General features: G+C 39.8%; 4 protein-coding genes across 4 annotated transcripts; all 4 read left to right on the forward strand.

The window, feature by feature from the left end:
• The first annotated feature begins 5 nt into the window (after window positions 1–5).
• Window positions 6–3,587, forward strand: LOC101314399 (U-box domain-containing protein 51-like). Its single transcript, XM_004305576.1, has 8 exons — window positions 6–168; window positions 268–344; window positions 771–892; window positions 983–1,472; window positions 1,563–1,664; window positions 1,982–2,410; window positions 2,648–3,424; window positions 3,543–3,587. The coding sequence occupies exons 1-8, from the start codon at window positions 6–8 to the stop codon at window positions 3,585–3,587; spliced, it is 2,205 nt and encodes a 734-aa protein (XP_004305624.1).
• Window positions 3,588–5,580: 1,993 nt separating this feature from the next.
• Window positions 5,581–9,537, forward strand: LOC101309363 (conserved oligomeric Golgi complex subunit 8-like). The gene is made up of 12 exons (XM_004303447.1): window positions 5,581–5,852; window positions 5,951–6,103; window positions 6,179–6,327; window positions 6,682–6,759; window positions 6,883–6,976; window positions 7,067–7,141; window positions 7,250–7,546; window positions 7,937–8,004; window positions 8,095–8,149; window positions 8,275–8,413; window positions 8,678–8,862; window positions 8,947–9,537. Exons 1-12 carry the CDS (start codon window positions 5,724–5,726, stop codon window positions 9,316–9,318), a joined length of 1,794 nt encoding a protein of 597 aa, XP_004303495.1. The 5' UTR covers window positions 5,581–5,723; the 3' UTR covers window positions 9,319–9,537.
• Window positions 9,538–10,010: 473 nt separating this feature from the next.
• On the forward strand, window positions 10,011–13,208 carry LOC101309650. Its single transcript, XM_004303448.1, has 12 exons — window positions 10,011–10,116; window positions 10,201–10,262; window positions 10,383–10,433; window positions 10,535–10,561; window positions 10,655–10,759; window positions 10,936–11,043; window positions 11,181–11,252; window positions 11,434–11,484; window positions 11,612–11,674; window positions 11,756–11,880; window positions 11,991–12,222; window positions 12,305–13,208. Exons 1-12 carry the CDS (start codon window positions 10,014–10,016, stop codon window positions 12,995–12,997), a joined length of 1,692 nt encoding a protein of 563 aa, XP_004303496.1. The 5' UTR covers window positions 10,011–10,013; the 3' UTR covers window positions 12,998–13,208.
• A 6,617-nt stretch (window positions 13,209–19,825) lies between these two features.
• Window positions 19,826–20,543, forward strand: LOC101314686. Its single transcript, XM_004305577.1, has 2 exons — window positions 19,826–19,934; window positions 20,017–20,543. The coding sequence occupies exons 1-2, from the start codon at window positions 19,826–19,828 to the stop codon at window positions 20,541–20,543; spliced, it is 636 nt and encodes a 211-aa protein (XP_004305625.1).
• The last annotated feature ends 1,751 nt before the right edge of the window (window positions 20,544–22,294 follow it).

The following is a 22,294-nucleotide window of genomic DNA, read 5'->3' on the forward strand; positions in this document are numbered from 1 at the left end:
TTCACATGGCCGCCACGTATGATGAGAGTACTCCACCGATCAACGCCACGGCGGTGGCCGTCGACAAGGACAGCAAGAACAGCAACACCGCCGTGCGATGGGCCATTGATCATCTTGTCATCTCCAACCCTTACCTCATTCTAATCCATGTCAGGCAAAAAAGTAATTGTAGGTATCATAGTTTCTTCATAATCTGTATGCAAATTGCTGGATGTGTCATCCTGATTTGGTTTTTTCTTTCTTTCTTTCTGGGACTTGTTTCTGCAGACAACGACGGTGATGGAGGTGAAAGTGAAAACTACAATGTGTTCCTTCCTTTCCGCGGATACTGTGCTCGTAAAGGGGTACGTACCGAAAGCCTCGACCTAATTTTTTTAATCGAAATCACACAGTATTCCTCAAAATCAAGTGACTAGTGAGTATTCCGTGAAATAAGATAGTGTATTACTTTGCAACATTGGTTGAATTGATATAACACTATAAATTGTGTCACTGTGTATGTTGTTGATTTTGTATATATGGTACTACATTGCCAATATGAACAATATGTATGTGATTGTCATCTTTTGTTTAAGAGAATTATGAAATGATCGATGTAACATTTTAGACGATGCATTCTCTGTCGTAAACCATTTCGGCCAATTCATTTTACGGCATGTACAATTTTGGGATTTAAAACCCTCTAGATAACCTGCATTCAAGCTGGAATTAATTAAAAACAACATATGAATTATAAGCTTGACAGGATAGAATTTGCTGTTGAATTTCAGATTCAACTAAAAGAGGTCGTCCTTGATGAACAAGATGTGGCTAAAGCCCTTTTGGATTACATCAGCACCAACTACATCAACAATATTGTAGTTGGTGCATCAACAAGGAATGCTCTTACAAGGTTTCATTTCTCTCTCTCAATCAAAATTAGTACCTTCTTTGAGAAGTGATATATCAGTACCTAATTCCATCTGGTGTTGATGCATGACAGGAGGCTCAAAGGTTTGGATGTTCCCAGTAGCTTGACAAAATCTGCGCCGGAGTTTTGTTCTGTATATGTGGTTCATAAAGGGAAGATGCTCTCAGTGCGGACGGCTAGGAGGCCTGTGGTTAATAGTGTTACACCACCTAAGCAACCACCCGTGCAGGCACTCCCTCCTCAATCACCAACGACAGAACAAAATGGTGGCGAAAATGTAGCTAGGACTCCAACAAGGGAAAGAACGTTAAAGAGTGGTTCAGAGAAATTGGTTGCAACACGCGAGAGGACGAGGAGTGCTCCAATGAATCTGTCACTAGATAATATAGACATTCAAAGCCATGAATCAGGATCAAGGTCTTCAGTAAGTAGCGCTCGCAATTCAACTGCCGACGAATATGAATTTGCAGTCCCAGTCCATCCATTTGGATCAATGGATATCTCTAGCCAAAGCTTGGATTTCTGTACTTCTCCTCCCAAGGACTCATCCAGACAATCCTCAGTAAGTGCATAATATAAATGTGTATCAGTGTACCAAATTTTTGTTTTAGTTTCTAAGATCATTGTCTAACTGTCATCTGCTTCATTACAGAAGGAGATCGAAGCTGAAATGAAAAGATTGAAGCAGGAATTGAAACAAACAATGGACATGTACAGCTCTGCGTGCAAAGAAGCTATCTCAGCCAAAAATAAGGTGCGTATGTCACACTATATATCACATCTTTCATCATGAAAAAGAATGTCGAGCTGCTGTCCTCGTCGGTCTCTCCTTCCATTTTCCTATCCACTGAATCAAAATATGATCCTTGAAGTCTACAGTTTCCACTTGAAGTCTCAGTTGAATTTTGAAAGTTGTAGTTAGGGATATCATAGAAAGCAGTCCATGCATGTTCACTTGCTTACCATGCTTTGTAAAGCTGACATTAATGGAAGTTGTAGCAGAAAACAATACATTTTTGATGATGCACTAGATTTTCAAGAAGATACTAAAGCTAACTCTTTCGAATACAGGCTAAAGAGCTTGATCAGTGGAAGCAGGAGGAGGCTCGTAAGTTTGAGGAAGCCAGGCTAGCTGAAGAGAATGCTCTTGCGATTATAGAAATGGAGAAGGCTAAGTGTAAAGAAGCCATTGAAGCAGCTGAGGCAGCACAGAGGATGGCTGAGAAGGAAGCTCGGAGAAGAATACAAGCAGAGATGAAGGCAAAGAAAGAGGCAGAAGAGAAGAATCGTGCATTGTCAGCTTTGGCACATAATGATGTCCGATACAGAAAGTATACCATAGAAGAAATCGAACAAGCCACAGAAAAGTTTGCAGATTCAATGAAAATTGGTGAAGGAGGATATGGACCTGTGTACAAAGGCAAACTTGACCACACGCCAGTTGCCATCAAGGTCTTAAGGCCTGATGCTGCTCAAGGGAGGAAGCAATTCCAGCAGGAGGTATGGTATTGGATACAACTTTGCTCAATTTCCATAAATACTGATCACCTTATTAATGAAGAAGATTATTTAAGATGATGACAGATAGTTGTGCCGATATAAGCTCAAGCAATTCAACATGCTTGTTACTTATGATAAAGCAAACAAGCATGTTTGTTTAACAGATTTTCCTAGTAAATCTGAACCTCTTTTTGTGACTGATAATTATGATGAGTACTTGTCTGTACTCACCTGCAGGTTGAGGTCCTGAGCTGCATTAGGTATCCTAACATGGTCCTCCTACTTGGTGCCTGCCCTGAATACGGATGCCTGGTGTATGAATACATGGACAATGGAAGCTTAGAAGATCGGCTACTTAGAAGAGGTAACACCCCACCAATTTCATGGAGGAAACGATTCAAAATAGCTGCAGAGATTTCAACAGCACTACTGTTTCTTCACCAAGCGAAGCCAGAACCCCTTGTGCACCGAGACCTGAAGCCCGCCAACATTCTCTTAGACCGTAACTATGTGAGCAAAATTAGTGATGTTGGCCTAGCACGGTTAGTCCCAGCATCAATTGCTGATGAGGTCACACAATATCACATGACTTCAGCTGCTGGCACATTTTGTTACATAGATCCCGAATACCAGCAAACAGGCATGTTAACAACAAAGTCAGATGTATACTCTTTGGGCATAGTACTACTCCAGATTATCACAGCCAGGCCTGCTATGGCTCTTTCACACCATGTCAGGATGTCCATTGAGAGAGGAACTTTTGCAGATATACTTGATCCCACGGTGCTAGACTGGCCGGTTGAAGAGGCTCTTGCATTCGCTAAATTGGCTTTGAAGTGCACAGAGCTAAGAAAGAAGGACAGGCCAGATCTTGGTAAAGTTATAGTGCCTGAACTTAACAGATTAAGAGATTTTGGAAAGAATAAGATTGATGGACTTACCGGTCATATGTATAGCAGCAGTGCTCATAGTGATCATGCTTCCGATTCAATGCCATACATTACAAGTAGTGAGGTTAGTAACTAAAGCATGTTTGAATTACCATTTTAATTTATCTCCGCTTGTGTACAAATGGTCTTTATTCCCTTTAGAAATAGTTTCTATCTCCTCAACTTCATTCTTGAATAAGCAGGAACCAATGAATACGATAACTGGAGAGGAAGGAATTAAGAGGTAGTCGTGACTGAAATTAAGAGCAGTGAAGTTCAAAATCACCCAATGGCAGACAGAACTAAAGGCCACAAAGAGGCTTACAGTTAAAGAAAATGATCGAAGAACTATTTGTAGTAGGAAAAAAGAAAACAGTTCTAGTAGGAAAGTGACATCACAGAGAAACCGTATACTGCCACAAAGAAAATGTAAATTTCAGGCTTATTTCAGTAACTGATTTACACTGCTCTTTAGTGGTTGAAAGATTTTTTCCCTAAACTCCAGTCTTTTTTTATTAAAAAATGAGCTTGCTTCCCCTCTGCAGTTGAAGCTCAAGGAGATGCCGGACACAAAAAGAAAGCTGCATGCAAGAATCTAATACTTAACTGAACAACAAGGCCTAAATCTGGTCATACTGATCATAGTTGTTACACTAAACTCGATTGAAAATATTTACTTTGTGGGATATCCTAATTCAAATAGGAAGTCCACCTTGCGAAGGAAAGTATATAGAAGCAGCATAAAGTGCAACTGTAAGGTAGGAATATTGATCTACACAAACGACACAAAGGTTGATTATGTTTGCAGAAAGGCATCGCAGAAAGATTAGATTGTGAAACAAGCTTTGATTGTTATTCCTTCTCACATCTTCCATTTGAAGAAAGGAGAAACAGTGGCTTTTTACATATTAAATTGGTCAATTAGTTTAACCTTTCTGTAAAAATATCTATACAACTCCTTTACACCAACACATCGCTCATCACAAGAGAAGCATCTGAATAAACTTTCCAAAAAAGCCATACACTTATAAAACCCATCTAGACCATATATCTTGGTTTTCAGTTTTCAAGGTTATGCCTAACAAGTCAGATGGGTAATTCCAAGGGAATTATGATAGGAAAATGGGTTCTGAAGGCAGGGATTATAGGGCTGGCAATGCTTGCTGGATTTACAAATGGTGATCAAATGGAGGATCCAGAGACTGGTTTGCTGTGTATCAGTGAGTGTTCTACCTGTCCAGTCATATGTTCCCCACCTCCTGCTGAAATAAAGTTACATCCACCACCACCTCCATCATCCCCACCACCAGTCCACCACTCGCCGCCACCGCCTCAAACATACTACTACTCACCGCCACCATCACCACCAAAAGAATCACAGTCATCTCCATCATATTCCTCAAGCAAGGGCCCTCCCCCGCCTCGATTTGAATACTTCTACAACATGCCTCCTTCTGGTCCTGCGCTGCCAACAACAGCAGGACTACTGCATAACAATTCCCTCCCATACTACTACTTCTACGCATCCGAGGCCTCTTCTGTTTCTCCCCATGCCTTGTTTTTGGTGATCATCTTGGTTCAGCTTGTGTTTTCTTTTTGATGGAAGTTGTTTAAGGTGTTAGTTCAGTAGTGAGCTAGCTAGCTGCTAGCTACGTGTTCTATGCTAAAAGATAAGCACTGGCATTACATTTCTCAAGGAGTTGTAATTGTTCATTCTGTTTATAAATACTATTTTGTAAGAACACCAATCTGGTGTGTTGTTTCTTATTCTCTTTTGAATTGTTCTTTTCATTTCCATCATGATCACTAATTCTATTAGCGATCACTATAATAAATTTAATGTAAAGTTATAAATCACCGGGAACAAATGTAACTAACGTAAAGAAGTTGAATGAATTTTTTCGAATGGAAATTTTGTACTGAAATTATACATCAAGTACCATTCATCGTAATTTCCTCTATCTCACCGGAAATGGCCGCCGTCGTTGTCGGAGTCCCCGAATCCCAAGTTAATCTGGCAGAGGTTATGGTTTTGTTGATTTCTGGGAACGGGAAAAATATGTGGGGTAAAAAAGGAAAAAAAATAATAACAACAATAATTCCTGTGGGCTAGGGGGAGACGAGGTGGGCCTAGGCGGTGACGAGGTGGGTTGGGCCTAGCGGGCTGGGGGTCCACCATTTAAATATCATATTCGGCCCAATAAACTCGGCAAAATCTCCAGATCCGAATCGCGGCAACTCAACGACAGAGAGCACCACCATTCAACTGAAAACCAAAAGAAAAAAGCTCTAGGTAGATCTGCATTTTCCCTCCGATTGCATCACCACCACCGCCAAAACCGGAGGGGTCCGATCCGAGCCTCCATCCGAATTCGGAGCTCCAGATGATGGAGTCCGAAAATGCCGCGGCGGAGGACTCGTCCGCCGTCGCCAGCCTCCTCCCTCTCGCCTCCGGCGCCCAGCAGCCTTACGTCTCCGAGCTCCTCTCCTTCACTCTCGATCGCCTCCACAAGGTTCTCTCTTCTCTCTCTCTCTCTCTCTCTATCTCTCATTGCTCGCTTTTGCTTGATTGGACTTGAAGTTATCTTCGTCTCCGGGTCGGGTTTTGCAGGAACCGGAGCTTCTTCGGGTCGATGCGGAGCGGATACAGAGGCAAATGCAAGAGGTGGCGGTGGGGAACTACCGAGCCTTCATCGCCGCTTCGGACGCGTTGCTGGTGATCCGAGACGAAGTGTCCTCCATCGACAAGCATCTTGAGTCTCTGGTAGTGATTCTGACTAGCTCTCTGGTTTGATTAGGTTTTGGATTGAGAGTTTTGTGATGGATTTTGGTTTGGTAGATAGGGGAGATCCCGAAGCTGACGAGTGGATGCACTGAGTTTGTTGAATCGGGGGAAGAGATTTTGGAGAAGAGGAAGATGAACCAGACATTGTTAGCCAATCACAGTACATTGCTCGACTTACTTGAAATTCCTCAGCTTATGGACACGTATGTGCTTCAATTGATCTTTACAAGTTTGTTTATTTCGCAGCTCGAGAGAGTAGAAATCCATGCTAGGCATTAACCATGTGCATGATTTGGATTTACTTAGCTCAGTTAGTGAACTTGGAATCGAGTTCTTGTTATGGCTTATAATCTCTTTTGCTTATGTTCTAGCGAGTTGGATTTTGGTTTCCCTGACTTCGAAATTGAAAATCATTAGTACTGAACTGATTGGAGCTGAACTGAAGTGTTTCATTTCTGATAGTAGTGCGGTTATCAACTTCAAGTGTTGTGTTTTAAATGCAATGTATTGCATTGGATCATGTCTTTTTTGCCTCATCCATTCCCTTATTTATGCAGATGTGTGAGGAATGGAAATTATGATGAAGCTCTGGACTTGGAAACGTTTGTTTGCAAGCTTTCAACCATGCACCCCAAGTGAGTCTTGCCCCCTTATTCTTCTATCAACTTATAGTGATTTACACTGTCAACCTTTGGAAGGGCCATGTATTGAGCTTTCTTTGGTCTTTTGGCTTTTTGTTTCCTCCTTCTTTCTTTAAGGTTGCCCGTTATACAAGCTCTGGCTGCAGAAGTCAGGCAGACCACTCAGTCTCTTCTTTCGCAGCTTCTTCAAAAACTACGCTCAAATATTCAGGTAGTGTGAAATTATAATGCATTACCAACTATAATGTGTTCGTCTATTACATGGATCGGAGAATTTACTGATAATGTTTGTGTATTGCAGTTACCTGAGTGTCTCCGCATTATTGGATATCTACGAAGGATAGGGGTATTTAGCGAGTATGAAATGCGTTTGCAGGTAAAGCATCAGAATTTTGTGTATTGTTTACATTGTTGTTACATGTGACAGAATGCTTGAAATGAGCATATGGGTGCTTGTATATAACCTAACTTATCTTTGTTTTAGTTCTTGAGATGTCGGCTGGCATGGCTTACTGGACTTCTTGAGGATTTGGACCAGAGGAACGCTTATGACTACCTGAAGGGTATGATTAACTACCAGAGACAGCATCTATTTGATGTTGTCAATCAATACAGAGCGATATTTTCAGATGATACATCAGGCAATGAAGAAAATCATGATGGCGGTCTTCTGTTCAGTTGGTCTATGCATCAAATTACCTCACTCCTTAAGACTCTAAAAATTATGCTTCCAAAAATAACTGAAGGTGTATCACTATCGAATATTTTGGAGCAATCCATGGTGAGTGTCTTCTATAATATTATTGCATTTGGGAACATAAAGCAATTAAAGGAAATACATACTAATATACAATTGTTTTTTTAATGGTCCATGATTTGCAAAAGTATTATCACCCGGTCAACTTCTTTAAATTACAGATATATTGAACCAAAGCTTACAATTCAGATTTTTTCTGCTTTAATATGTGTAGCATGAAGCCTATATGAGGCATTGGAATTGCATGAAAAACTTATTTTCATGCTGCAAAAGATGTCCCTTTTTCTTCACGCAGGAATATAAATTGCTTGAAATTAGATAATGCTACTTTTGCTTGCATCATTCAAATTAAGAGGAATACTAGAATATTTGCTAGTTTATTCTTACCTTTTCACTTTTTTTTTCCTGCAACAGTATTGTGCTATGGGGCTTGGTTGGGTTGGGCTAGATTTTCGGGGGCTGCTACCATCACTTTTTGAAGAGTAATGATCTTCTACCCCTTTTTCTTGATGACTATTCATCTAAACTGAGTAATATACATATTCTGAATATTGAAATTGGTGGCTTTTCAGGGCAGTTCTCAACTTGTTCGCAAAAAATATGGGTACAGCAGTTGAAAATTTTCAGGTGATTGTCGATGAATTTGATGTCGCATTTCTGCGAGTTTGTGTTTGCATCAAGTAACATGTTGCCTTTTTAACTTTTCCAAGTTTTCGGTAATGAGTTTTGACTTGCCTTTTGCTTTCATCTAGTTGGTCTTGGATTCACATCGTTGGGTCCCACTACCAGCAGTTGGTTTTCCATCAAACCGTGTTAATGATGAAAGCCTGGATGATGTAACTCCGCCATCTTCTCTTATGGAGCATCCACCTCTTGCTGTTTTTGTTAATGGTAAGTGTTATATAAGTTTTCTTAAGCTAGATGATTTGTGAAACCAAGGAATTGCCTTTTCTACACTGGAATCTTCATCTCGTATCCAGTGTTGGTTTTGGTTTGCCTATATCAACTATATTCAACAACAAATTAACAAATCAGTTATAGCTTGTGTAAATTCTAAAGAAATTATTTCCATGCTTTGTGCAACTAAGGAAGTAAAAGCAAGGTAAACCTTCTTCTTTTGGGCATTTATGTACATATCTTTTCTTGTGGTTTTAGGTGTCTCTGCAGCGATGAATGACCTCCGCCCCTGTGCCCCAATAAGTTTGAAGCACGTGCTTGCTCAAGAGTTAATCAAGGGATTACAGACTGTTGCTGACTCTTTACTGAGGTACAATACAACTAGAATACTGAGAGATAACGAGTCTGGACTTTTCCTCTCTCTTTGCCGGGCATTCATTGAGGTATGATATTTACTAACTTGACTGCATGTAAATTGGCATGTGTAAACATTTAACAGTCTTTGCATTCTCTGGACCCTTTTGTAGATTACTTATCCTCATTGTGCAAATTGCTTTGGGCGCTGCTACCCCGGCGGAGCTGCTTTAGTAATGGATGCAAAGGGTTTATATGATGGGATTGGTCGCCTGTTGACAAACTCTACATCCAGAGGGCTTCCCAAACCTGTTGGTGATGAAAACAAAGATAAAAGCGAAAATAGCATAACTGAGAACGGCGACATGCCCGTGGTTGAAAATGGTGTCGCACCAGTTGTTGAACATACTAATGAGACCAATGCAGACGAAAAGGAACAGAAGGTCGAGAAAATAGATGAAAGGGAACAGAACGTCGATAAAATAGATGAAAGGGAATCGAAAAGCCCAATTTTTCAAATAGAGGAAAGAAGAAGCGATGTGTGAAGCATCTTTTTATGCAATAGTACACTTTGTAGCATCCCTGTTTAATTTTGTAGGTGAGAGCATTTTACTTTTCCTTTTCAAGTGTCAACCGGATCTGATTTTTTTCGCTTGTAATTATTTGTTCAAAGGATTGTATCCAAATTTGAGCTACAGAATAGAGAACAGGATTGATTGTAGAAAAAACAGCAGTTAATAATACTTATATACTGATTCTGTGTAACGTCCTCAGTAAGGTGAAGTTTGCACTGGTTTCCACGGTGATTCCGGCCTCTGTTGCCTGCAGAGAAAGAAACACGAATAAGGAAACCGAGGGTTGGAAAAAACTGAAACTTACCAAAAAAGGGATTAAGGTACGAAAAACCGTTAAAAGGAATATTACCGACCGCGTTTCATTAGGAACCAAATCCCAAAACGGTGCGTATTAGGGTTGTGATTAGCGGGGTTAAGTAAAACCCCAAATCTCAAAGAGATAGAACTAAAACCCTAAAGCTCTCTCAGAAGTCAGATATCTGTGCTAGTCTGCTGCACCTTCACAATTTCAAGAGGTAAGAAATCAGATTATAAAAAAAAATCCAATTAATTGTATTGATCAACCATGATTATATATCACTACTTTATCCAATTCAGAATGTTTTGATATTATTTTCTAGTTGAGATTGATGTCTGATTCTGTATTCCAGCAGAGTTAAGAGTCCATGGCTTCCAGTATGACAGAGGGTTCAGCAGGACAACAAGAACAACCTGCCCCAAGATTGCAGATTTACTCCACCTCTGATACAGTCTCTCCCTTCTGGAGAGGTTTGTCTCTTATTCTCTTTGATTTTATCTTTCTTTTTCAGCTTTGTGTTTAACTTTCTTCTGCTTCCCAATAATGTTTTGCAGAGAAGTATGAAAGAGAAGCTAAGAAGTACTGGGATGTCTTTTATAAGCGACATCAAGATAGGGTCTGTGTTTTTACTGTCACTATTGCTTTGCTTCCAATTGGTTTTCTGCTTTAGAGATTGCTCACTTGCTCATATCCCAAACACAATAATTGAATCTTAACTACATATTACTTTGATCAGTTTTTCAAAGATCGGCACTACTTGGATAAGGAATGGGGCCAATACTTCTCTGTGAGTGAAGAACTAAGTTGGTTACATTCATGCTTCAGCTTTGTTGTTTTTGTATTTGTCCAACAATTTTGTGTTTTCTAATGGTTATTTTCAACTATCAGGGAGCTGGGCAGAAATTTATTTTAGAGGTAATGTATTTATTTTGGTTTATGTAAGGGGGTGATGTTCATGTTATTAGGCTGTTCTTTATTTGATCATTGATTGTTGGTCTTGATATGCAGGTTGGCTGTGGAGCTGGAAACACTATCTTTCCACTGGTTGCGACATACACAGATGTTTTTGTCCATGCTTGTGATTTTTCACCAAATGCTGTGAACTTGGTTAAGGTAATGATTCCCTGTACATCTTGCTGGTGATCCCATCCATGTGAAAGGATATTTGATTACATATGTTTGATGCTCTTGTGTTTGGCCAATAAAGTACAAGTGCACAATTCAATAGTAATTCAGTTTGTGTAGGTTTTGAATAGCAATAACAACGATGTATTCTGTCATTATTGCAGAAACATAAAGACTTTACAGAATCCCGAGTTAACGCATTCGTCTGTGATTTGACTATTGACGATCTGAGCCAGCAGATATCTCCATCTTCAGTAGATATTGTAACCATGGTAAATGAATATAGGACATCAATTTTTTCAATGTGTTTGAATGATGAATGATCTAATTAGTTACTAATCAAGCAGCTCTTGTGGTTCAATTTGATTTAATCACCATTATTTAGTAAAGTTGCTGACCTGTTAAGCAGATTTTTGTGTTATCTGCAGTATCTCCTGAGAAGATGTCTCTCGTAGTGCAGAATATAAGAAAAATTCTCAAGGTCAGTGGTAATGGTACTTCCATTGCTTATATGCTTACATAAGAAGTTCTATAGTCGTATATTGGGTTAGATTTTTCTTATGTTTTCAAGTACAGTTTTTATTCAAGTTGTTCTTTTGATCGAACATGTTTATGTGTTTTCATGTATGATGAAATTTCTGCCTATTCTTTCTCTTCCTCAGCCAAGTGGTCGTGTGCTATTTCGCGATTATGCTACTGGTGACCTCGCTCAGGTTGATCTCCAATGCTTCTTTCCTAATTTGTTCAGTAAGCTTTTGGTTGATGTTGATCTTATTCCACAGTTCCAGCATACTGCTGTCAAGATTCTGATTCTATGATGCCTTGCTATCCAATTGACAGGAAAGATTAAACTGCAAGGACCAAAAGATTAGTGAAAACTTTTATGCCAGAGGCGATGGCACTGTAAGTTTTGAGCACATATTCATGCAAAAAGCTACTTTTCCTCGATTCACAAGATTGATTATGATCCCTTGACATTTTCAGAGGGCTTTCTACTTCTCTAATGAGTTCTTGACAAGCTTATTCAAAGAAAATGGTTTTGATGTTGAGGAACTTGATTTGTGCTGCAAACAAGTTGAGAACCGGTCGCGGGAGTTGGTGATGAATAGGTAAACAGTCTTACTTCAGTAGATTGTGTTCTGTATGTAGATGTTGGTTGTCCCCTTGGACTATTAATTAATCTCCTTTCTAGAGTTCTAATTCTTGTTGTTGATTACAGACGGTGGGTTCAAGCTGTATTCTGCCTTTCAGATAATACTAACTCTAATACCAACTCAGAAACTGCAATCAGGATAGACCATCCTAGTGGTCAAGGGATTGAAGGGAAAATGGAGCTGGATGTCAACGATAACATCTTGCCAAAACCTGTAAATGATTTGGAGGTTGACATGTCCGACAGTGTAGTGGCAGAAATGTTTGGTCTTCCAACTTCCACTGATAGTGATAATGAAGTAGAGTTTTCTTGTTTTCTCTGAATAATATTCTGTAGTGTGTTTGAGGATTTCTTATATTTTACGTTCTTGCCCCTCATAGGTGATTGAACTCAAGCTGGGAGGTTGGACTTTCAAAATCAAAGTGCTATCGAAAGAGAACCAACACACCTGCAAATCAACTGGTTTAATGTTATGGGAATCAGCTCGGTTTATGGCTCCTGTTATAGCAAGAAATCCAACTATTGTTGCTGGAAAACGGGTGTTGGAGTTGGGATCTGGCTGTGCAGGCATTTGTTCTATGATTGCTGCTAGATCTGCGGAACTTGTATTGGCCACTGATGGAGACACCAAAGCACTCGACCTTCTGGTGGAAAATGTCATGTCAAATCTTAGACCGCCAATTTCAGACAAATTTACTACAAGAATATTAGAATGGGGAAATAAAGACCATATAGAAGCCATCAAGCAAGTTAACAGTGGAGGATTTGATATCATATTAGGTACAGATGTCACTTACATACCTGATGCTATTTTGCCCTTCTTTCAAACTGCAAAGGAGTTGATTTCATCTAATGATCAAGCAGCCCTAATCCTCTGTCATATTTTTCGTCGGGTAGATGAGCCTTCAATACTTTCAGCAGCTTCTCGATTTGGTTTTAAGCTAGTTGATAAGTGGCCTGTAGAAACTCCTATTACTCCATCACAAAGTATCATCAATTCTTGGTTCCCTGAAAACGGCTCTGTGGAAGTATCAAGGGGGCCATTACATATTTTGTACTTCCAGAAGGAGTGAAATTCTGGGATTCATTGATCTCGTTCTTTCTTCTGCTAGGACAGAAGTATATCAAAAAAAAGGTTATGAGTACCTCATACAATGTATTTGTCTGTAATGTTAATCCTTGTTGTACCATCAACTTGTAGTCATTTTGCTTGAATGTAAGACACGAAATTGGATCTTCCCCCGAATTTATCAAGTTTTGAGAGTAATTAAATCTTGTTGTACCATCAACTGTTAGCATCCATTCATGCATGTATGTGTATATTTTCAAGCCGAATCAATGAATCATTCTGGAACAGAAAATAGAATAGAATCAAGCAAAGCTAACATCTTTTATAAAGCCTTCCAACTTTTCATAGAGCAAAGTGGTACATATTGCTTTGTTATATATATATAACATTGGAAGGGCCCTGATATATATATATACAGCCCCCTTCCATTGAGGGATCCCTATTTTTGGCCACTTTCTAAGGATAGGGCATTACACCATTTCCCAATTGAATTTTTACATCTCCACCGTTCATATCTTAGGTCTATATGAGTAGATCACCTCTACAAAATTTCATATGATTTGGTGATCGTTAAGACTTTCAAAAGTTTGATTTAGTTTTAATGATTTTGAACGGTCCAGCTTATGTCAAACTAAAACCGTTGAAGGTCATTAAAACTAAATTGAACTTTTGAAAGCCTTAACAATCGCCAAATCATATGAAATTTTGTAGAGATGATCTACTCATATAGACCTAAGATATGAACGGTGGAGATGTAAAATTATAATCGGGAAGTTGGTGTAATGCCCTATCCCTATAAATGACTTAAAATAGGGATCCCTCGTTGGAAAGGCCCCGTATATATAATAGTTCATGATAAAACATTTTCTTGCATGAAAAAAAAATGAAGGTAGGGATAATGGATGTTTAAAAAAAAAAGGTAAAAAGAAAAGGGAGAGGTTTAATTATTGAGTGAATAAGAGTTAAAATAAGTAATTAATTAAAATATATGTCAATAAATAACTAAGGTTATGTTAGGAATTTGAAATGAGGTCTAGTGAGAAAATGTTTATATTGAAAAGTAAAAAGGAGGTGTAGAGAAAATGAGAGGTATATTGAGCAAATTTGGAGATCCTAATAACCACACTCATTGAAAACTAACCTAGACTACTGGAGATGCTCTAATGTAGAGAACTTTAATGAGTGGGTAAAAGAGTAAAACAGAACAACATAAACCACTTTCAAGCAGTTATCTTCTCTCCCACAAACTCTCCCACGAGTAGGAACAGAAATTGATCCAAACTGATATTCAAGCAGTTTTCTTCTCCTACGTTTTCTTCATCTACGAAAGTAAGGCGAGAAGAAATCATTGGCAAAAGGTATGTTCTCTGTTTATCTACAATAGGTATAGCGATGGCAACAACATAGTTTAAGAGGAAAATTGATGATAACAATGTATGCAGCCATGAATATCTGCGCCGTATAAACAACGACGTAGTTTATCTTCTCCTTCATGTTGTATGACAGTATGTCATCCTGTACCAACAGCCATGGTACCACTGCATTGGCCTCCTCGGCCTACATATACTCGCACCTCCTCTTGGTCTGCTTTGAAATAGTTTGGGAAATTGGGAACTGTTTCTTTTACTTTGATACAAAATTGGTTGTACCCTAATTTACAATCTTTTTTGAATAAAGTAGAGTTCGATTGCAGATTTGCAGTCATTGCCTCTTTCATTTTATCACTACCGTTGAGCACATAATTCATATATACGTGTTTGGCTTTGGGTTGTGGTTTTCAGATAACTTTTGAATAAATGGGACTCCTTGATTCTGATATATTTATAATTCGTCGGTTTGTTAGCTTTGATCCAGAAGTGTTGAACATATAGGCATAAAGATATTGACATATACTGAACCATATTTAATGTTTAACTTGAACCATTTTTCAAAACCAAACATCAGTTCGTGATGGTTAATTTAGTGAAGTGGGTTACACCCTTGGTACGTAGCCCATGTTTTTTTGTTTTGGAAAGGGCGAAAGATATAGTTTTAACACAAATCATATATACCAATCGTATAGAACAATTAAAAACACTCTGCACCACTCTCATCAAATGTGAATCGCACGCGTGAGAGCGGCTCTATCGCACGCTCGAAAGCGGCCCTTTTGCACATGCATCGCGGGTGCAGGAAGGCCAGTAATTAATTCAAATTGGATTAATTTCAGTTTATCCCCTGAAATTTGGGGTTAACATCGTTTCACTCCCCATACTTTTAATTTTAAAAATTTACCCTCTAAAGTCTCCAATTATCATAAATCAGACACAATTGCTAAAATTCTGTCCAATTTGGAGTTAATTGATGGAATCAAATCTAAGAAAAAATGTCCTAAATGGCGATTTATGTTATTATAAGACTATTTTAACATTTTTAGTGAGTTATGAAGTTAAAATTAACGTCTGACACTACCAGGACAAGCACTTTAGCCGACGAGCCATCGTCGGCTAAGATTTCGTCGGGAAAAGGTCGTCTGCGATGACTTTAGCCGACAAAAAAAAAATTTCGTCGGCTATAGGCCCACAGTTTAGCCGACTAAAAACATGTCCTCAGTTTTTTTCCCAGACTTTAGCCGACGAAACAATTAAGATATTCGTCGGCTAAAGTCTGTAATAAAATTTTTTCTCCCAGACTATAGCCGACGAAATATAGTCTGTTTCGTCGGCTAAACCTTATAAAAAAATAAAAAAATAACTATAGCCGATGAAATATAGTCTGTTTCGTCGGCTAAACTTGATAAAAAATTTAAAAATAACTATAGCCGACGAAATATACCATAATTCGTCGGCTAAACCTTATAAAAAAAATTTAAAAATACTATAGCCGACAAATAAACCTTTAAATATCGTCGGCTAAAGTTGCTGGTTTTTGAAAAAAAAAAATTGTAGAAACTTTCGGCCACCTCCAATCAGCACCAAAATTTGATAGAATCTTCCTCTCAACATTTCGAACAACTTTCTAGAAGAAGTCGAAGCCCAATTCTAAGCCTAAACAGGTCAATTGAATCAAAATATAAAAATCCCCAATTTTAAACCCTAAAAACTTCAAATCTTCAATTCTCCTCACACACACCGAATCGAGCTACCAAATTCTAGGGGAATGTAGTACTAATCAAACTCAACTTATCCATATATAGAACGCACCAAATGGTGACCTGAGGAAGGAGAAATTCGATCGACACCGAATCCGAACCGGCGGAGTTTTGGAGCTCGATTTATCCCTCACGGCGGCGCCACTCGATGCACCACCTGTCCAGCAATGAAGTAGAGACGACGACGAAGCTTTTGGGACAAGTGTGGCGGCCTCCGGTGGCTTGACGGCGGAGCTAGGCCAAGAAGAAAATCTGGCAGGCGAAATAGACTTCTTACCATCCACCTTCGGTAAAACTCCTATATAAAGAACTTTTGTCACATCCCAGGACCCATTCCGCCGTAACACGATATTGTCCGCTTTGGGCCCACCGGCCCTCACGGTTTTGTTTCCGACAGCTCAGGAGCAGCTTCTCAGTAGGTCACCCATCCTGTGATTGCTCTAGCATCAACATGCTTAACCTCGGAATACCTATCCCCTCCAAAGCCGCTTAGCCACCAAAAGGCCTCGTGTTAGATTGGAGGTGGGCATGTACATATACAGCACATAACCCCTCCCTGTTTGGCCGATGTGGGATATTACAATCCACCCCTCTTGGGAGTCCGACTCCCTCGTCGGCACACTCGCACCACACGGTAGAGTGGCTCTGATACCATTTGTCACATCCCAGGACCCATTCCGCCGTAACACGATATTGTCCGCTTTGGGTCCACCGGCCCTCACGGTTTTGTTTCCGGCAGCTCAGGAGCAGCTTCCCAGTAGGTCACTCATCCTGGGATTGCTCTAGCATCAGCATGCTTAACCTCGGAGTACCCATCCCCTCCGAAGCCGCTGAGCCACCAAAAGACCTCGTGTTAGATTAGAGGTGGGCATATACATATACAGCACATAACCCCTCCCCGTTTGGCCGATGTGGGATATTACAACTTTAGCCGACGAAAATAAAGAATTTCGTCGGCTAAACTTTTTTGAAAAGTTTGGTTGACCGCCAAAAAATTTTGGTTGAAAATTTTAAAAATTTTTCGACTTTAGTTGAGGACTTTTCATATATTTTCGTCGGCTAAAGTCATTTGAAAATTTTCCTCCAAATTTGGTTTACCGCCCAAAAATTTTTGACCTTAGCCGACGACTTTTTTAATATCTCATTGGCTAAAGTCTATAAATTCACGAAAACGCTCATATCTCCTTCTATATTACGTAGTTTGGTCAAACCTTCCACACGAAAAACTTTCACGTAGATGAGACGCAACCGCCTATATAAAAATTTTGAGACATTTACCTTCCGACGATAGGGCTCCCCATAGGGAATAATAACGGTAAATAGGGTTGACCGCTACTATCGGCACCGAGACTTTACCCGATTTACGTGATTTTTGAACCATAGCCGTATTTCACCATTCTGAACACATCTTATTTCACAAGATTTTTGATAATTTTGCTTCCTATATAGAGTTGGTTCACAAAGTTGTATAACCTACTAAACAAGTTATGTTATACAACATTAGTAGACACGTTGTGATTCCGATGACTAAAATTCACAAACCAAAATTCGACCATCAGATATGATCATTATGACGAAAGATGTCTATGGTAAAAAATTCAACTGGATCCGACAACATTAAGGACTCGATCGAAACGGTCAACCCTAATCCATCGTCACTTATCACACGAAAACGGTCATATCTCCCTCTATATTACGTGGTTTGGTCAAACCTTCCACATAAAAAACTCTCACGTAGATGAGACGCAACTGCTCATATAAAAATTTTGAGACATTTACCTTCCGACGATAGGGCTCCCCATAGGGAATAATAACGGTAAATAGTAGACACGTTGTGATTCCGATGACTAAAATTTACAAACCAAAATTCGACCGTCAGATATGATCATTATGACGAAAGATGTCTATGGTAAAAAATTCAACTGGATTCGACAATGTTAAGGGCTCGATCGAAACGGTCAACTCTAATTGGAAATAAGAAAACTGTATTTTGAAGCCCTAAACGGACTCGGATAGCGAAAAAGGCCCATACATCACGGCAATAGGAATGAGTTTGACTCGTAGGGCCGTTACGCTTCTGCAAAGGTATCACAATAGTCAATCGGACACCAAAAACCAAATTTGCAGCATAGTGAATAATAAGGGTAAATTGCATTGACCGCAACTATCGGCACCGAGACTTTACCGGAATACGGTGATTTTTCAACCGTAGACGTATTTCACCATTCTGGTCATATCTTATTTCACGATTTTTTTGCATTTAAAGGTTCTACGTATAGTTTTTTTTTTCCCCAGATGATTTGTTGTCCCGATCTGCAAATATAAGGCACTTTAGCCGACGAAATTATATTTTTCGTCGGCTAAAGTTCACAGACTATAGCCGACGAAAAAAATTATTCAGACGACGAAATTTTAATTTCGTCGGCTAAAGTTGACCATAGCCGACGAAAATTTTAAATTAGCCGACGAAGGGAAATTTCGTCGGCCTGGTTTTTTATTTTTGTCGGTTAAAACCTTTCTTCTGGTAGTGTGAATTAGACGAAATTTCAACAATTGAACATGTTTATGAAAATTGAAAACTGTAGGGGGTAAATTTTCAAAATTAAAAGTACAAGGAGTGAAATGATGTTAACCCTTAACCTCAGGGGTGTAAACAAAAATTAATCATTAATTAAACCATTTCAAAGATAAATATATTGTAAGAAAACAAGGGTTCGACCTAGAGTTTGACACAAGGAGTATAAAGGGAGCGGAGAGAGGACATCGTCCTCTTCGACAGATCAAGTAGAGACCCTTGTCCTTGAAGGTTATAGGGTGGTCATGGTTGGACAACTCTGAGTGTGGTGTGGATTCACAAAGAATCAGACCAAGGACTAAAATATCAAGTATTGAGGAGATTTCGATAGTTTGAAAAATGAAAATTTCAAATGAGATATCGGAAACTTTTGATTTCTTAAATTTTACGATAAAATATTAGTACATACGTCTTACGAAATTCTAATCTAGCAGGAGTGGTGAGATGCTTGGGTTTTCCTTCATAGATCCAAGTTCGAATCCCCTTGAAGGCAATATTTTGCCTTTTTCAGGGATTTTTGAATCTAATTTCATAAATTAATTAGACCTAGATTGGGCTAGTGGGCTTTGAGAAAATGGGTTAAAAATGAGCACTCAACGGTTCCTAACTGTTAAGGAACCCCCAAGTCTCAGATAAAGTTCAGATATGTGTGTGGAAAGCTGCTTCTAATATTCTACCAAAACGAAGTCGACTTAGTGAACGTGGTATTGACATTGATACCCAATGTCCATTTTGTGCGGAAGAAGTAGAATCACCTCTTCATACACTCCGTGATTGTGAACATGCAGCTTCTTTGGATGAGAATTTTCCCTAAAATTTTTCTTCTCTTTTCTCTTATTTTTTATTTATTTTTTAATCTTAGATCATCTTCCAAAGTTCACATTCTCAAAAAAAAAAAAAAAAAAATGCTCTTCCTAAACAGAAACCCTAATCCTCAGTTCGAGTTTGGAGTTTCACCGATAAGAGTGGTAAGGGGGCGTCCTCCCGTCCTTTGGAAAAAAGTCACTTAATTATCTCCCTTTAATACGAATTCCACCCGTAAAATGATTTGCTCATCCTTATCCCCATCGATCGATTCATTTTAGCAGAATAGCATCTGATCTACCGCGTCGTCTGTTTATCCTTCAATGGCTAGTACCCAAGACGACAAGACAGTGACTGGCTATCCGGTTCAGCCGGGTCAAATCACCACCGGCTATCCCTTCCCACTACCACCGGAGTACCCCCCAGCGCCCTGTCCCTGTGCCCAAAACGCACACCTACTTCGTCCGCGTCCTGTTGGGATTCTTCGCCTGTGTTGCAGTCCTGATCTTAATAGCCTTCGTCGATTGGCTGGTGATGCACCCCAAACTCCCGGAGTTCAAAGTAGAATCAGCCACCGTGCCCCAACTCGACCTGAGTCGCTCCGAGTTAACGGCCACGTGGGATATCAGCATTCTCGCCATAAACCCCAGCCAGAAATTCAGAATCCACTACGACCACGTCGATGCCTCGATCGTCTACGGTGACCGTAACTACATCAGGGTCGGGAGAACGTCGTTGCGGCCCTTCGTTGTGAACACTAGGAACCAGACCCGTGTTGACATGAAACTCGTAGCGGTGAGTGAGTGGGTCGGCGATGACGTGGCGAATGAAATCTCCGACGAGAGGTCTCGGGGATTGGTGAGTTTTGGAGTCAGGTTGATGACTTCGGTGAGGTTTAAGTGTGGGCTGTGGCTGTCGAAATCTCGGTTGATGCTGATCACCTGCGATCGGGTCGATTTCGGGTTTTCTCCGAATAATGGGATCGGCACGTTGACGGGTCAGTGGAGGGAGTGCCGGGTTAACTTGAATTCATTGTTTTGAGCTGTGAGTACGTACGATTTAGTTTTGAGATGGTTTTCTGGTAAGCTAAACTCTATGAAGCAATTAGGGTTGTTGTTTGTGAATTGGAGCTATGGATTATATAGGTGGTTTGTCGATTATTTGTTCTTTTTTGCATTGTTAATACATGGGTCTCGTTCTCCAAGCTAATTTATATTAGTAGATGCTGAGTTTATATTCTGAATGAATTGCGTAGAGATATGATCTAACAGTAGTTGTCTCTTTGAATAAATTACCTCTCTTCTAGCGTCGTACTCCTTGCCTATGCCTATGTAAGTATGTGATTCATGCTTGGTTCTAAGTTCTGGAGCTTTAAAAGAACCTTAAAACTGTTTAAGCTGTTTAAAGTAATGGAGTTTTGATTACCAAGCTTTCTGTGAGGGTTCTTTTTGAATTAAGCATGACTAGGCCAAGATTAACCCAAGAATCTAATTGATGGGAAATCTTGTATGTGATTCAAACAACAAAACGAGCTTATAGCGTGAGCCTGGTGTGAGAGCTAAAGACACACCGCAGTGATGAGAATTGGACTGGGTTTTGAGGATTAGTTTTCTGGAAAATAATGGGTTTTTAGAACAAGATTGGGGGAAAGGATAATGAGGCTTCTTGCTTGAGGGCATGAAAGCATGGCTTGAGTGTTTATGGGGGGATTTCTGGGTTATTGCTGGATAGATTTCTCAACTCCCAATCCATCTCCTTATAGGGCTCAAATTGTTGGGTTTTGCAGTGACTGCCAATGGCTAATCCGTTGGGTAAAAAGGATTCCCTTTCTACGTGTTGATTCTGGTCTTAGGAAATCGGGAAAGAGAGGCCTGTTTTGGAAGTTGAAAGAGTCGACTCATTGCATGGACGGCTGCAGAGACATAAAACTAGGAATGAGGTGGACAAGGTATCTTGAAGCCCACGATCTCCTGATTTGAGGATGAAGGAGCTGCTTTAGAATCAGTCACACACTCTCTTCTTTCTCTGCTAAGAAAAGAAAGAGACATTTTAGTTGGATAAAGCATGAAATCTGAGTTTTGACATTGCTGCGGGGAGAGAAAAATGAAGAATTGGTTCTTGAACAGGAAAAGAAAGAAGAGATTGGGTTTTTGTAAAAGAATAGGGTTTGGGGCTTCTAAAGGGGAGGTGTTGGGCCTTAGATATTGGAAGTATTTTTAGGCTTAAGGGATAAGTAGTCAAATTCTCTTGTATTCACCGATTCGTCATCGATTTAGGTCGTTGAGCTTGAATTTCAGGCCCAAGACCGAAATTATCAACAACGTTAAACCGACGAACGAGCGTCATGTGCCTCCGTAACCTTCCACACCACACCCACTTTCTACAAGCCCCAAAGATGCGTGGATGTGGCTTGGGTCCACATCAATGGGCATATTTGCCTGGCGTGTTAAAATCCTAAGATTATAAGATTTTGCATGAATTACATAACAAATTATCGCGTAGCAAAGTGCATGATTTTTCGGGTATCAACATTAGCCCCCTTGATTATGTGGGCTATTCGGAGTATGAAATGGGCCACATAATCAAAAAGAACCAGAAAAATTAGCTTGGCCCAATCACTTTGTGTAGGAGAGCCCAAACTGACCGGTCTCCTATTTTCTTTGACTCCTCCTCTTCTTCTACATTCTCGTCGTCTGGTCTTCTGCCTTCCTATCCCAATTTGTATTTTTGTGCGTGTCATAGAGATGGTCATTCTTTTGGACAAGAGTTCACTGCAGCTTGAAGGTATGTTT

This window comes from Fragaria vesca, linkage group LG6 (genome assembly GCF_000184155.1).
Source record: "Fragaria vesca subsp. vesca linkage group LG6, FraVesHawaii_1.0, whole genome shotgun sequence".
Lineage (NCBI taxonomy): Eukaryota > Viridiplantae > Streptophyta > Magnoliopsida > Rosales > Rosaceae > Fragaria > Fragaria vesca.